Below are 12,862 nucleotides of genomic sequence, written 5' to 3' on the forward strand. Positions count from 1 at the left end.
ACAGCTGAGTACGAGGAATAGAAATTACAGCAAAATGTGACTTAAATCCCAAAGTACTGAAGAGCACTTGTGTTTAACCAGTCCTTTCACTTTCCAGTGATGAAATTTAGGTTTTTTTGCTGTGTAATTTTCTTTATGTAAAATTATGGGTAGATTCTATCAAGTTAATTTACTAGGCACTTTAACATTGGGAGTTGGGTCATCTAGACCCCACTAGACGGTGCGGTGAACCTTTTTTCTTCAGTGATTTTTGATCTTCACTGGTGTCCATGGATTACATGAAATCCTCTCCACTTTTATCCACCTCTGTCATGTTAGGAAGAATAACACGTCAATGCTTATCTTGGCCCCGGATAGCACAAGGGTTACAAAATTCCCCAGTATGACTAATTTAGCATGTCCATTTATTTTTCAGATTAACCAGAGTATTAGAATTAACCAAATTTGCAGAATTTTATTGATTGTATACACAAAACAATTGAAGATGGAAAAAAAGATGCTTTCGGGGGCTAGAGGGGCTTTCTTAATTTATTCTAGATGCCTGAAGTGTTTATTTTAAAATCCTTGCACAGAATTTTACTTTTTGTAAAAAAAAAAAAAAAAAAAAAAAAACTCCAAAAAGGCTCTTTTAGTTTTTTTTTATATATAAATCTTTTGCGCACACTACTTTATTTTTCCCCTTTTGGATTTAAAAGGAAACAATATTTTCCCAATGGAGCAGTTTGTAATTCTCTTCTCTTAAAGCTAAAGAAACTGTCAAGTCTTTAGTGACTTGGTTGCATGCACACGCTTAAAATTTAAATAAATATTTTTAAAAAAAACATTCAATCCAGAACATTATGATTTAATAATGAATCTGCTACATCTACAAACCAGGAAAAGCTTAACATTTAGGCTTAGTGTGACATGAAAATGATAAAAACAAAATAGATTTGATGGTGGAATAATATATTACAGTCATCAGATATAACCAATGAAAAAAAGAAAATTATGAACAGAATAAACAGTTTCCATCTTTTCTAAGTGTCATTTACTTGGCACAGCATGCGAACCTCTGATTAAGACCTGCGTCTTTAATAAAATGATGTTGAATGATCGTATATTCAGCTACAAGATACACAGATGAGGTTAGAAGACAAAAAGAAAGAGCAGGTTGTGACATCATGGAGGGGAAAAAAGGATGTAAGGGTGGACGAGGAATCATCAAACAAAAAGCGGATCTTTTTTCAGAGTTCTGCTTTGAAACGGTTGGGGCTGAGAGCATCGTCTTTGTTGGAGTCGTGCGGCTCTTCCTTGCTTCGCATTTGGTCGGCTTCCGCCGGCTCCTGTTTCTGCGATGGCCTCAAGAGGAATTCTAGCTCCTCTGTACTGATGGCCACTTTTTCTGGGATCAGCCACCTCTTGAAGTGTTCCAGAGCACTGGGGGGGGGGGACACAAGGTATGCCAAGAGAAACGAAAAGACGGACGTCATTTTATTTCTGAAAAATGTGATGCTGATGTAAAAAATAATAATAATACAAAAGTACAAGAAATTTCAGGAAGAACATTCTTACTTAAAAATAATTCTTTAAAATAAAAATTACAGAATTGAATTGAATATGTTTTCCTGTCTTTTTATTTTGCATTCATTCAATTCTAAATTAAATTAAGAGACATAAAACTATACATTTTTATTTGAAACTGACACATTTTTTAATTTATTGTTCATTTTTTATTTATTTATTCGTTTACTTCTTTAATAGAAAGGATCCATCCCCCATGCTAGGATAAAAAATATTATAAAAAACATTTTTTTATTCTGGAAACTAGGCCAGCACGATAAATTGGTTACCTTAAACGTTAACCATCTCCTGGCAGCATGAAGTATTGAATGAATCAATATGCTTTTGACAATCAAACGAACCCCTTGACGTTGACCAATTGAACGGAATGCTTTTATGTTAGAAGGCCGCCTCCTATGCAGAAGAGGGTCATTTGGAGGATAATTAAAGTTTATTTGGACTTTTATTCAAATAAAACTGTTGAAGTGAAATGGAAATGATCTATTAGTTGTTTTGCTATTTGATCATACATCGCATAGCGTCATCGTAATATTGATTGCTGACATCCCAAGTTTTCCTCATATTGTGCAGACATACTGGAAACTATTCCCTAAAAATTGTCAGATGTTGCAGAGAAGGAATAAATGCCACCTTGGGTGCATCGTATGAGGATTGAGTGAAATGTCAGGCTATACATCCCACCTCTCATCCATGTCAGCACCCTGGAAGAGCTCGGAGGTCTGGGCGTCGTGCAGGAACCTGTCCCAGCATTCCTTCTTGGCCTGAGACAAGGACCGCAGGATCTCCTTGGAGGTGACGTCACCGGGCTGACCCTTTATCTTCCTCAGGCGGTTCTCTGTGGAACGATGCAAACACAAACATGATAGCGATGTCAGTGGGAAACAAACGTATTCCGATACTAAATGTAAACTTATATACTTGCAACCATGAGTTAGAAAAAAAGAAAGAAAGAAAGAAAGAAAATGAAAGACAAGGACCTAAACTGGCGATGTAAATATCTGAGTCCTCCATAGGTTTCCAGGTAGCGCTGGATGAGCTAGAGCAGCTGGTTCCATTAGTTAGTCCATTTTGGTGGTCTCCGCCTAGGCTTTCTGGGTAGAACGAGTCCCTGAACTCCGCGTCGTTCTCCGCGGCTGTCTCGGTCGGAACTCCCGGCAAACCGGAGCAGATCTCCGTCCAAAGCTCCCCGCTGGACCGAACCTCCTGGTTGTCGAAGTCGTCTACCATGGTGATGGTGTCCAACCTTCACAAACAGCAGAGCTCAGTAGGTGACCATGCTGATAAATTCTGCGTCAAATTTCATTTAGTTTTCGAGACGACCGTACGTCGTGGTGTTGTGCTTTTAGCTTACTGAGTAAGTTACTCTAATAATTCCTTACGCTGTGTAAACTCCTCAATGTTTGTACCTGCTCCATAAAATAACAAGTTTACCTGTTAGATGTCGTACAATTTGCTGTTTTTTTTAACCGCAAGCTGACGGTAAAAGATTAAAGTTAGACTTTTCTAGCTAACTGTCTCCATGATCCGACAACCATTTATCAACAAAAATCCCACTTCCTTTTTTCCGAGCACATGATTGGATGTTATGAGCAGTCAGCCAGCGCTTTTGAGTTAGATTGGATGAATTTGTATCACGTGGGTAAAATACTCTAATCCTATTGGCTTTAGCGTTTGAGGAGACAGACCGGAAGTGTATTTTACCTTAAAGTCACGGCGGCCCACACTACCAAAGGTAAAAAAGCGCAAATGACCTTTGTTTAGTAGTTTTATTGAACACAATCTTCGTTTAAAAAACCTAATATGAATTGTGACTTCATACCAGTGACATTAATTTAATATACATTACACTAAATGTAATAATTTAACTTTTTGGATCAACTGGATTAAAAGCTGGAGCAGCATATCGCCTAATTGTTAAATTATTGGAAAAATAATTTGTTCTACTGCATGCACCCACACCGAAATGAATTGTTACTGTTTAATGCTGCGGTTATCTGTGCACGACGCTGTCCGATGCTGCAGGGAGCTCCGCAGGGGGAGATGCACGCGGCTCTGCGTCTGGCTGTAGTGGCGGTCCCCATGGGTGTGCTCCTGTCCCGGACCATGGCGTGGATGTCTAGTGGCAAAACACATGCAGACCTCGTCAGCAGACTAAGAGGTAAAGAGCTTCCACGAAGAGTCATGCTGCTGACAGTAGGATGCAGGAAAATAAATGATCGCAGCAAAGAAAACCACTGGGTTTATTGTATGATTGTTGCTACTACTATGACTGTTCTTCTCTATCAGATCATGGGGTCATTCGGAGTGACCGAGTGTTTGATGCCATGCTGGCAACCGACAGAGGGCTTTACTCCAGAGACTATCCTTATGCAGACTCTCCACAGACCATAGGTACGCAGTTTTTGTGGAACTTTCCACTTGTTTCTGTTTTCTCTTGGCATTACAGAAGACCCTAACAGTCCGAAATCCTGCTACATACGTTGATCAGTACATTTTAAAGACCCACTCTGATGAAAATGGTGTTTTTAACATGTTCTTGTAGCGTTCTTCTCATGATGGAGGACATATGTTAAGAAAATATTTCTTTATTCAAATTGTTGTGAATCAGGAGCAGATTAAAAAACAAAAATCTGTTTGAAAAAGAGCTTATTTGTGACGTAGAATATCCGCTGGGCACTCCGCAAGCTCACTGCTCTGCTCCATTCTGATTTATCCACCTGCAGACAACTAGATCCATTTACGTCTTTGATTTCCTCGTCTGAGCTGGCATCTGGCTCCAAACTGGGATTAAGCAGGTTCAGAAAATGGAGTGCTAGACCACCTCTGAACGCCTTTGATTTGTTTCACAGCATCTGTGGGGCTGGATTTCTGATCCGGTTTATTGTGAGACACATGATCAGACTGAGAAGATTGGCAGTCGACTCATCTGCTAGTATAGTTATTCTTTTAAACTGGGGGGGGGGGGGCATTGTCATCCATTGAGAGGCTAAACCATAAAAGGGACATGGATTGACAGGAGTGATGATTCGGGAGTGATGGCGTGCTCCAAAAACCACAGGCGACATCAATTGGGGTTCCCGTTCTCTTGAGACCAGAAAAAAGTTTTCTACTTTGTTATAGATGCCTTCAAACATTCATGGTGTTTCAATGTTTGCTTTTTACAGGCTACAGGGCCACCATCAGTGCACCTCACATGGTGAGTTCCAGAAACATTCTGTAAGTTTTACAAATTATAATATAATTTCAAACTCTCCCTTGTGTGTCTTAAAGTTAGAAACTTAAATCTCCGCTGAAAGACATGTGAAGTATTCTCATTTATTTGTTGTTTTCTTTGGCTTAACTTTACAGCATGCTCATGCTTTGGAGCTTTTAAGTGACAAACTTTCTGCAGGAGCGTCTGCTCTGGACGTGGGCTCCGGCAGCGGGTATCTCACGGCCTGCTTTGCCCAAATGGTAACTTCTAGACAAATTTGACAGATTCTTTTATGGTTCTGGGGCACAAAAAACGGCCATGTATTTTCTGCTGTGCGCAGACGGGGCAGAGTGGCAGAGTAGTTGGCATCGAACACATTGAGGAGCTGGTTCAAATGTCTATAAAAAACGTGCAAGCCGACGACCCTGAGCTGCTGTCATCTGGACGCATCAGGCTGCTTGGTGAGTCGCCGAGCTTCTCTCAGATGTTTGAATGAAGCGGCCAGAAATGACCTCTGTGTGTGTCTCTTTGCTTGCAGTGGGAGATGGGAGACTTGGCTATCCAGAAGGAGCTCCGTATGATGCTATTCATGTTGGTGCAGCTGCAGCCACAGTTCCCAAAGCTGTAAGGACCACTGCTTCTTCTTATTATGTTTTTCTTTTATATTCAATATGCAGAAATAAAGTAAATCTTATATTAACATTTCTAGCTCTTGGAGCAGCTGAAGCCTGGCGGGCGCTTGATTCTCCCAGTGGGCCCTGAAGGTGGCAACCAAGTCCTAGAACAGTATGACCGGCAGAACGATGGGACCTTCACCAAGAAAGCTTTAATGGGAGTGGTTTATGTCCCCCTCACAGACAAGAGGCGCCAGTGGCCAGGGTAAGACACCGCCTTCCGGCTAAAATTCCCAAATTGTTCCTACGTGAACCGGGCCGCTCTTTCCTTGTTTCCTCAGAGGCGAGCTCTGACTGCAGTGTGGTTGCCCCTGCAGGAGGTGGCGCTGGTGCTGTGCCTCCGGAGCCTTGTAGTCCTCTGCATGTCTCACCGAGCGCCTGTCTCCATGACACCCGCTGTTCCACCGGGTCGGCACCTAGCAACGTACGAGAGAGGAGTTCCGCTCTGTGCGCCTGAACAGATCCTAGAGTTAAAATCGCAGTCTGGATTGACCTTTTCCCAGAATCCTTAGTCTGTAAGAACGCAATGGTCAATGAGAAAGAAGAGTTTTGTTGCTTTGATGATAACATCTACCACAAAACCTTAACTAAGTAATATATATTTTCATGTGTTTGTAGATTCACCTGCTTACGTCCCGAGTATTTCTTGTGTGCCAAAATAGTTTTTTAATGGAAAAACAAAAAAATATGTACCAATAACTTTTTTTTGTGTGTTCAAAGCCATTCTAAAAAAATAAAATTATTAATAAAGATATTCTTCACCAGTAATTGAAGTGAGAGGTACAAATTAGAACTGACTAGTTATTAAATTTATTTATTGTTGTAAAATTTGTGAAGCCTGAATATGAATAAATCTGCCCTTAAACATTCTTAAAATGTGAAAAAATTGCTATACATGTAAATGTTAAATCCTAATATAACCTCGTTTTTTATATCAGTAGACAGCTCAAAAATATTAAATAATATGTCAAAGTTAAAAGTTTGTTCACAAAATTTAGACTATGAACTTAAAAAAGTGCATATTAAAGACTTTAAATGAAAATAATGTGAAATGCAGCGTGAGTAATGCTAACTAACCACTAAAGACCATTTGACTGCTAATATTTCAGCTAAATTTACTAGTTTAAAAATATATTTAAAAAATAGAGTAAATGTGTTTACAAAGATGAGGCTGAAATGTAAAACTTTAAAGACTAATTTAGCTAAATCACCAAAACTAAAGATCAGTGGTTGGTAAAACTACAAATAAAGCATGTTTGACAACAATATTGCATAATAATTATGCACCAGGGCTGCACGGTGGTGTAGCGCTTCACGGCGTGAAGGTCCTGGTTCTTCATGTGTGGAGTTTCAATGTCCTTCTTGTGAACGTATGGGTTTTCTTCCACAGTCCAGAAACAAGCTTCATATGCTTGATGATTGTGAACTGTCTGCTAGATGTGAATGTGTGGCCCTGCAACAGCTGGGCAACCTTTCCAGGATGTAACCCACCTTTGCCCAACAGTAGCTGGGATAGGCTCCAGCAACTCTTTGCCCTCAAAAATGGATTCCGCGGGTTCAAAAAATGAATGGGTGGAATTGTGCTCCATTCTTCATTGATTTATTTTAGTTGTCCTAGGTCCAGATACGACGTACGTACGTGGATCTAAGTGGATGCATCAGAACTGTTTGGAGCAGGGATTGGAGTTTGTTACACAACAACTACGTGCTTTTTCAACCATTTTTTGTCTGGTGATTCACTATAATTTGAATAAAGAAATACTCAGAAACGCAGTTTTAATCCTAATCTTTAATATATATATGTACTCCATCATGAGAAAAATGCTACAAACACATAAACACAATTTTCATTGAAGCCAGTCTTTAACAATCATCCAACAAGGTTGAGGACATCACAGCTCTTCTTCCTTGATCTGCTTCACCGTTGCATCTTTTTCCACTGAAGGCTTCGCTGCGGATGTATTTTTGTGTGTGAAGATCTTGTTAAGAAGTAGCTGTTGGCGCTTTTTTTTCTTCTTGTAGAGGAGATGCTTATAAATGGACATGCTACCTTCAATTACGTTTGAAAACTGTAATGAACGAAACGTACAAGGGTCCCATTCTTGAGCAGCTCGCTGAAGCTCATTGGCCATTCTCACCATGGTTGCCAAGTGATCAATTGTTAGTCCATCCTCCTTGTCGACATCAACACTTGGTGCCTTTTTATCCTCTTCTACCTCACCCTCGCTTGGTGGCTTTGTCATCTCCGCTAGGTCTTCATCTGTCAGCGGTTGTGAGTGGGCGTCAATCAGGGAATTCACATCATCAGAAGTTATTTCATCAAAGCCGTCTCCCCTGAGCCGTTTAGCCAGACTCACTGCTGTTTCTACCACAGAACGATGGATCTCATCAAGACGGCTTTCGGTAGGGTTGTGCACCGCCTCTGGCCAGAGTTTTTCCCAGCAGCCATTTAAAGTTTCACTTTTCATCTCCTGATGTGCTCTCTGAATATGTTGGAGGCATGACGCAATGGTGTACTCGCGCCAGTAGTCTTTAAATGAGAAATTCTGATCAGAGTCCATAGCATCCACGAGATGTTGGAGGGTGTTCCGCGTATAGAGCGCCTTGAAAGTGCGGATGATGCCTTGATCCATGGGCTGAATCAGCGATGAAGTGTTTGGCGGCAGAAACTCAATTTGAACTCCATCATGCGACAGATCATCGGCGAAACCTCCGGCATTGTCTATGAGCAGAAGCACCTTAAAGTCAAGTCCTTTTTCCGTCAGATAGCCCTTGACCTCCGGGATAAAACACCCTTTGAACCAGTTCAGATTTAGCGCTTTTGTCATCCAAGCCATGGTGTTATGCATCCAGTAAACAGGCAAAGCACTCATATTCTTGTTTTTTAGGGCTCTTGGATTTTTCAACCTAGAAATAAGGCCCGGTTTTATCATGAAGCCTGCGGCATTTCCACACATAACCAGAGTCACTCGATCTTTTTGGCCCCTGAACCCAGAGGCTTTGGCCTGAGAGGGTATTTGTTTCCAAAACAACCCCGTCTCACCCATATTAAAAACTTGTTCAGGCTTATATGTCCCTTCCTTGATTATGGTCTTAAATTTGGTTTTGGCGTAAGCCTCTGCTCCAGCGGCATCCGCGGGGGTGGCTTCTCCCTGCAGGGAAACACTTTTAAGTCCGAAGCGCTTCTGAAATTTGTCAAACCAGCCTTTGCTGGCATAAAACGGACTTGGTTCTGAGTGCAAAGCACTCGTTGATGGACTGGGCTCCACATCACCCTGCTCATTGCCGTTATGTACGTCATCACTGCCAGCAAGAGTTTTATAAAGGGCTTTGGCTTTTGTGCGGATAATGTTGGTATCCAGCGTAATGTTCCTTTTCCTGCAGTCACTGATCCACAAAGCTAAAGCAGACTCCATTCTTATGATGGTCTTGTTGCGGACAGTTACAACCCTTTTTGCATCCTTGTTAAAGCTTATTGCTGCTGTCCTCCTTATGTTATTTTCCTCCTTCTTTATGTAGCGCACCGTCGATTCATTTAATCCGTAATGGCGCCCTACGGCAGAGTAACTTCTACCTTCCTTTAGCATGTCCAGAAGTCCAACTTTTTGGGTGACAGTTAGCATCTTTCTCTGCCTTTTGGGTGCTACCGCAGGCGCCTTTGACGGTGCAGCACGTTTGGATGACATGGTAGGTTTTGTTGAGGAGGAAAACCTAAAATACACAGTATGGTACAGCACTTTAGAGTCAAATCAAAGATTTACAGAAGACACGGCACAGAGATTGATTGACAAGATCAACAGTCATTCAGGACACCAAAAACTATGCATAAAGAATTTAAAAAATTCACAATCAACGAGGGAACACTATTCCAGTAATCATGGTCACACATCTGATGCAAGTCCGTAACTCTTTCTGCAGGCTGTTATCCGTTGAACTGAATATGTTGAGGTCAAGATGTTCACAGTTCAGAACTTTTTGTTGCTGATCCCAGTTACAGCTGACATTAGTTGATATTTGATGTCCTTGTTTGAGGAGTTAAATCCAGTGAAGAGCTCTGCTGTCTAATGATGATTTTCTTGGACTCATATTTCACTCTCCCATGTCGTTAAATGCAATAATTTTGGTCAGCTCAGGTGTTCCGTTTATTTTGATCAATATTTTACAGTTTCATCCCCAGTGTTCGCAATTTTCTGCCCTTTCAGTTTTCCTGGCAATTTCCACATTATTTTGTTCTCAAACCTTGGTGATCACTGGTTTTTCAGACTCCTGTTGGGGAATGGAATAACTTGATGGTATTAAGATTCATATAAAATCCTGTTATTAAACTTAAGGTAAACATCCACCTACTGCTCCTCGGAGTTCCTCTCCTTCTCCCTGGTTTTATCCTCGTCGAATTTGCCTCCCGATTAATTGTCTAGTCGTTCCACGATATTATTGCCTTTTCTGCTGGTCCAGGAGTAGTAAATAATCACTTAATTCCTCCTCCAGTCGCTCCAGCATAAGTTTCTGCTGGATCTTAATGATTGACACGTCCTCCATCAAGACATCAGCCGATGATTTAATGTATTTTAGTCCAAACACCGCCAGGCTTTGGTTTAGGGACATGGTCGGCTGTAAGTTGCTGGGAACTGCAAGCTAAGCGTGCTGCCCAGCGTCGACCCGGAACCGGAAGTGTAGAAAACGGAAAACCCTCCGGTCAAATAACACCGCAATGCATGCTGGTATATTGGGTAGAAGCTTACCGTTCAGCGTGTTTATCCAAACTGAAGTTAAAAGACGGACAATTCGCATTTGTTCGTTTTTTGAGTTTAACCGAATTCCCAGGGGGCTTTGCTCCTGTCGGAGAAGCGTTTTAATGATGGAACCGGAGGTACCGGCTCGAGAGAACCCGGCGGACTCAAAGCCCGTGGTGTCAGAGGTTGAGAGCACGCGCGCAACTACAGGCAAACGCAAAATAGCCGAGGACTCCGAGGCTAATGTCAGCGGGAAAAAACGCAGGGGCGCGGGAGGGAAGACGCTACGTCCGGGCGAGAGGTACGTTCCACCACCGCAGAAACGGAACCCGGGCGTGAGCTTCAGCCAGGAGCACTTCAGCGAGACGTCCTACTACTTCGACGGCGGGCTGAGGAAGGTGCATCCTTACTATTTTGACTTTAAAACCTACTGCAAAGGGCGCTGGATCGGGAAGAGCCTGCTGGAAGTGTTCGAGAGCGAGTTCAGGGCGGAGACCGTAGAGTATTATCAGCAGGCGGCCAAGGAGGGTCGCATCCGGCTCAACGAGGCGCCTGTGGAGGACCTGTCCGTGGTGCTCAAGGTTGGTCGGAATCTGGAAGCTTAAAGACCTACTCTAATCAGCTATTTTTAAAATGGTTCCAGGGGTCTTTTTATTATAATTATGTTGTTCTTACCCCACCCTCCACAAAAAGGGGGGAAAAACTGTTGTTTTCTAGGGCATAGTTTCTGCAGAGCGGCAGTAGTTCATTAGAAAGTCACCTCTGAGTTGTGGGCGGGACCACTGGCACGGAGAAACCCTGCCCCCTTCCTGTTACTGAGAGCTCTCTGTTTACAGGCTCTCCCGCTAGCTTACTGCCCATCACACCCCCTTCATCACGTGTGCTCCTTTTTGGACAGCATTTTTCTTTTGCTCCTGACTCACAACAATTGAATAAAGAAATACCAAGAAATGTTATTTTAAGCTTAATTTATTTTATATATTTCCCCTATCGCCAGAAAGTGATGCACGTTTGAGAATGCGCTTTTGAACTACGGTAACTGGTTTAAAAACAAGTTTAATGGCCACGCATTTTATATGTAGAACCCCCCACCAAAAAAGACCTATAAACTTGTGTAGCGACGTGTTGAGAATTATGCGAGAGATTTTAATGTGTAAGCCCAAAACGCACATTTACGTGTGTTCGCATAGACTTTTCATTGAAACTTGTGAGGCTGGTGTAAATGTAGCATAAAAAACACCAAAAACCTAGTTTCACAACCTGAAAATGTTGTTTCTGACGTAATTCCTTCAATTATTTCCCGTGATGCAAAGTAATAACCAGACATATCACTTATAAATATGATCCAAAATATCTCCAGTGGGATATTTTAAATAAATTTGAATGCCAGCTGTTCCTGGTTATCTTGAATTTTTGTGTCCATTCTGCAGAATAATGACCACATGAGGAACACTGTCCACCGCCATGAGCCTCCTGTGGTCGGTACGCCCCTGGAGATCCTGGTGGATGACGGCCAAGTGCTGGTGGTGGATAAGCCAGCGTCCATCCCCGTCCACCCGTGTGGCCGCTTCCGCCACAACACTGTGATTTTCATTCTCGGCAAAGAGTATGGCGTTTCGGAGCTTCACACCGTCCACAGGCTGGACAGGCTGACGTCCGGTGTCCTGCTTTTTGCCCGGACTGTCGAGACGTCCAAGAAGTTGGACAAGATGGTGAGAGACAGAGAGGTAGGTGCAAGAAGCCTTGCGCTTGAGCCAAACTGTTGTTTTCTCTGAAAGTGACGCCTCTCTTCGTCTCCTCAGATTGAGAAGGAGTATGTTTGTCGAGTGGAGGGCGAGTTTCCTGAAGGTGAACTGGTCTGCGAGGAACCCATTCTGGTCGTGTCCTTTAAAGTCGGTCTGTGCAGAGTCGACCCAAAGGGAAAAGAGTGCCGAACGGTTTTCCAGAGGCTCAGCTTCAACGGGAAAACGAGTGTCGTACGTTGCTCACCGCTTACAGGCCGCACCCACCAAATCAGAGTTCACCTTCAGTTCCTGGGCTTCCCCATCCTGAACGATCCGATCTATGGCTCTTCTGCCTGGGGTCCTAACCGAGGGAAAGGGGGAGTTGTGGGAAAGAGTGACGAGGAAATACTGCAAGCGCTGGTGGAAGAGCATCGCTCTCAGGAAAACCCAGACTTGCTGAATGACCTCACAGGGGGGAAAGAAGTGGCCGAGAAAAACTTTACAGACAAGTGTCGGCAACAAGTGGATCCTTGTGGTGACGAGACAGATGTGATCACTGACAGCACCTCTGTCAAAGACTCCATTAATCTACCTCCAACGACAGCAAACGGAAGCGAAAAGACCGCTGATGTCCCGAAAATAAGTCAAGACCATTTATGCAGTGAATGTAAAATAGTGCGACCAGATCCCACTGAGAAGGAACTGATCATGTATCTCCACGCTTTACGCTACAAAGGACCGGACTTTGAGTATTTCACACGTTTGCCCGAGTGGGCCAAAGAGGACTGGGTAGAACCTTGGTGAAGCTGCAAAGCAAAAGCAGCTAAACTTCTTTTCTTAGTTTTTTTATGTTGCTGTTTTTTGACAGCAGAACTTTCAAAAGGAAAAACAATAAAGATTTGAAACTTGCAGGAAAACAAGTTTTTTTTTATTGTTTCCAGACAAAAAAAAACATTATCAATAGGGATACTTCTA

At 42.6% G+C, this 12,862-nt stretch overlaps 4 protein-coding genes across 9 annotated transcripts; 2 read left to right on the forward strand and 2 right to left on the reverse strand.

Annotated features, from left to right (window-relative positions):
• Window positions 1-823: 823 nt before the first annotated feature.
• On the reverse strand, window positions 824-3,147 carry ccdc32 (coiled-coil domain containing 32). Its single transcript, XM_004082269.2, has 4 exons — window positions 2,995-3,147; window positions 2,541-2,806; window positions 2,245-2,398; window positions 824-1,419 (listed from the first exon to the last, which is right to left on the reverse strand). Exons 2-4 carry the CDS (start codon window positions 2,788-2,790, stop codon window positions 1,227-1,229), a joined length of 597 nt encoding a protein of 198 aa, XP_004082317.1. The 5' UTR covers window positions 2,791-2,806; window positions 2,995-3,147; the 3' UTR covers window positions 824-1,226.
• On the forward strand, window positions 2,739-7,203 carry LOC101172859 (protein-L-isoaspartate(D-aspartate) O-methyltransferase). 3 transcript variants are annotated; one of them, XM_020713767.1, is made up of 9 exons: window positions 2,739-2,827; window positions 3,586-3,721; window positions 3,850-3,954; window positions 4,728-4,759; window positions 4,912-5,016; window positions 5,097-5,217; window positions 5,295-5,380; window positions 5,466-5,635; window positions 5,712-7,203. In XM_020713767.1, the coding sequence occupies exons 1-9, from the start codon at window positions 2,789-2,791 to the stop codon at window positions 5,722-5,724; spliced, it is 807 nt and encodes a 268-aa protein (XP_020569426.1). In that variant the 5' UTR covers window positions 2,739-2,788; the 3' UTR covers window positions 5,725-7,203. The 3 variants fall into 3 exon arrangements, with proteins under 3 accessions (XP_020569426.1, XP_020569425.1, XP_020569427.1); XM_020713766.1 differs by having other exon boundaries at window positions 5,748-7,203; XM_020713768.2 differs by lacking the exon at window positions 2,739-2,827 and adding an exon at window positions 3,209-3,295 and having other exon boundaries at window positions 5,748-7,203.
• A 2-nt stretch (window positions 7,204-7,205) lies between these two features.
• Window positions 7,206-10,274, reverse strand: LOC101157500 (tigger transposable element-derived protein 1-like). 4 transcript variants are annotated; one of them, XM_023951269.1, is made up of 2 exons: window positions 10,173-10,274; window positions 7,206-9,141 (listed from the first exon to the last, which is right to left on the reverse strand). In XM_023951269.1, exon 2 carries the CDS (start codon window positions 9,114-9,116, stop codon window positions 7,323-7,325), a length of 1,794 nt encoding a protein of 597 aa, XP_023807037.1. In that variant the 5' UTR covers window positions 9,117-9,141; window positions 10,173-10,274; the 3' UTR covers window positions 7,206-7,322. The 4 variants fall into 4 exon arrangements, with proteins under 4 accessions (XP_023807037.1, XP_020569422.1, XP_020569423.1 ...); XM_020713763.2 differs by lacking the exon at window positions 10,173-10,274 and adding an exon at window positions 9,778-9,970 and having other exon boundaries at window positions 7,206-9,696; XM_020713764.2 differs by lacking the exon at window positions 10,173-10,274 and adding an exon at window positions 9,774-9,970.
• rpusd2 (RNA pseudouridylate synthase domain containing 2) lies at window positions 10,141-12,804 on the forward strand. Its single transcript, XM_004082271.4, has 3 exons — window positions 10,141-10,744; window positions 11,594-11,890; window positions 11,966-12,804. The coding sequence occupies exons 1-3, from the start codon at window positions 10,142-10,144 to the stop codon at window positions 12,689-12,691; spliced, it is 1,626 nt and encodes a 541-aa protein (XP_004082319.1). The 5' UTR covers window position 10,141; the 3' UTR covers window positions 12,692-12,804.
• The last annotated feature ends 58 nt before the right edge of the window (window positions 12,805-12,862 follow it).

This window comes from Oryzias latipes, chromosome 22, assembly GCF_002234675.1.
Source record: "Oryzias latipes chromosome 22, ASM223467v1".
In the NCBI taxonomy this organism is placed as follows: domain Eukaryota; kingdom Metazoa; phylum Chordata; class Actinopteri; order Beloniformes; family Adrianichthyidae; genus Oryzias; species Oryzias latipes.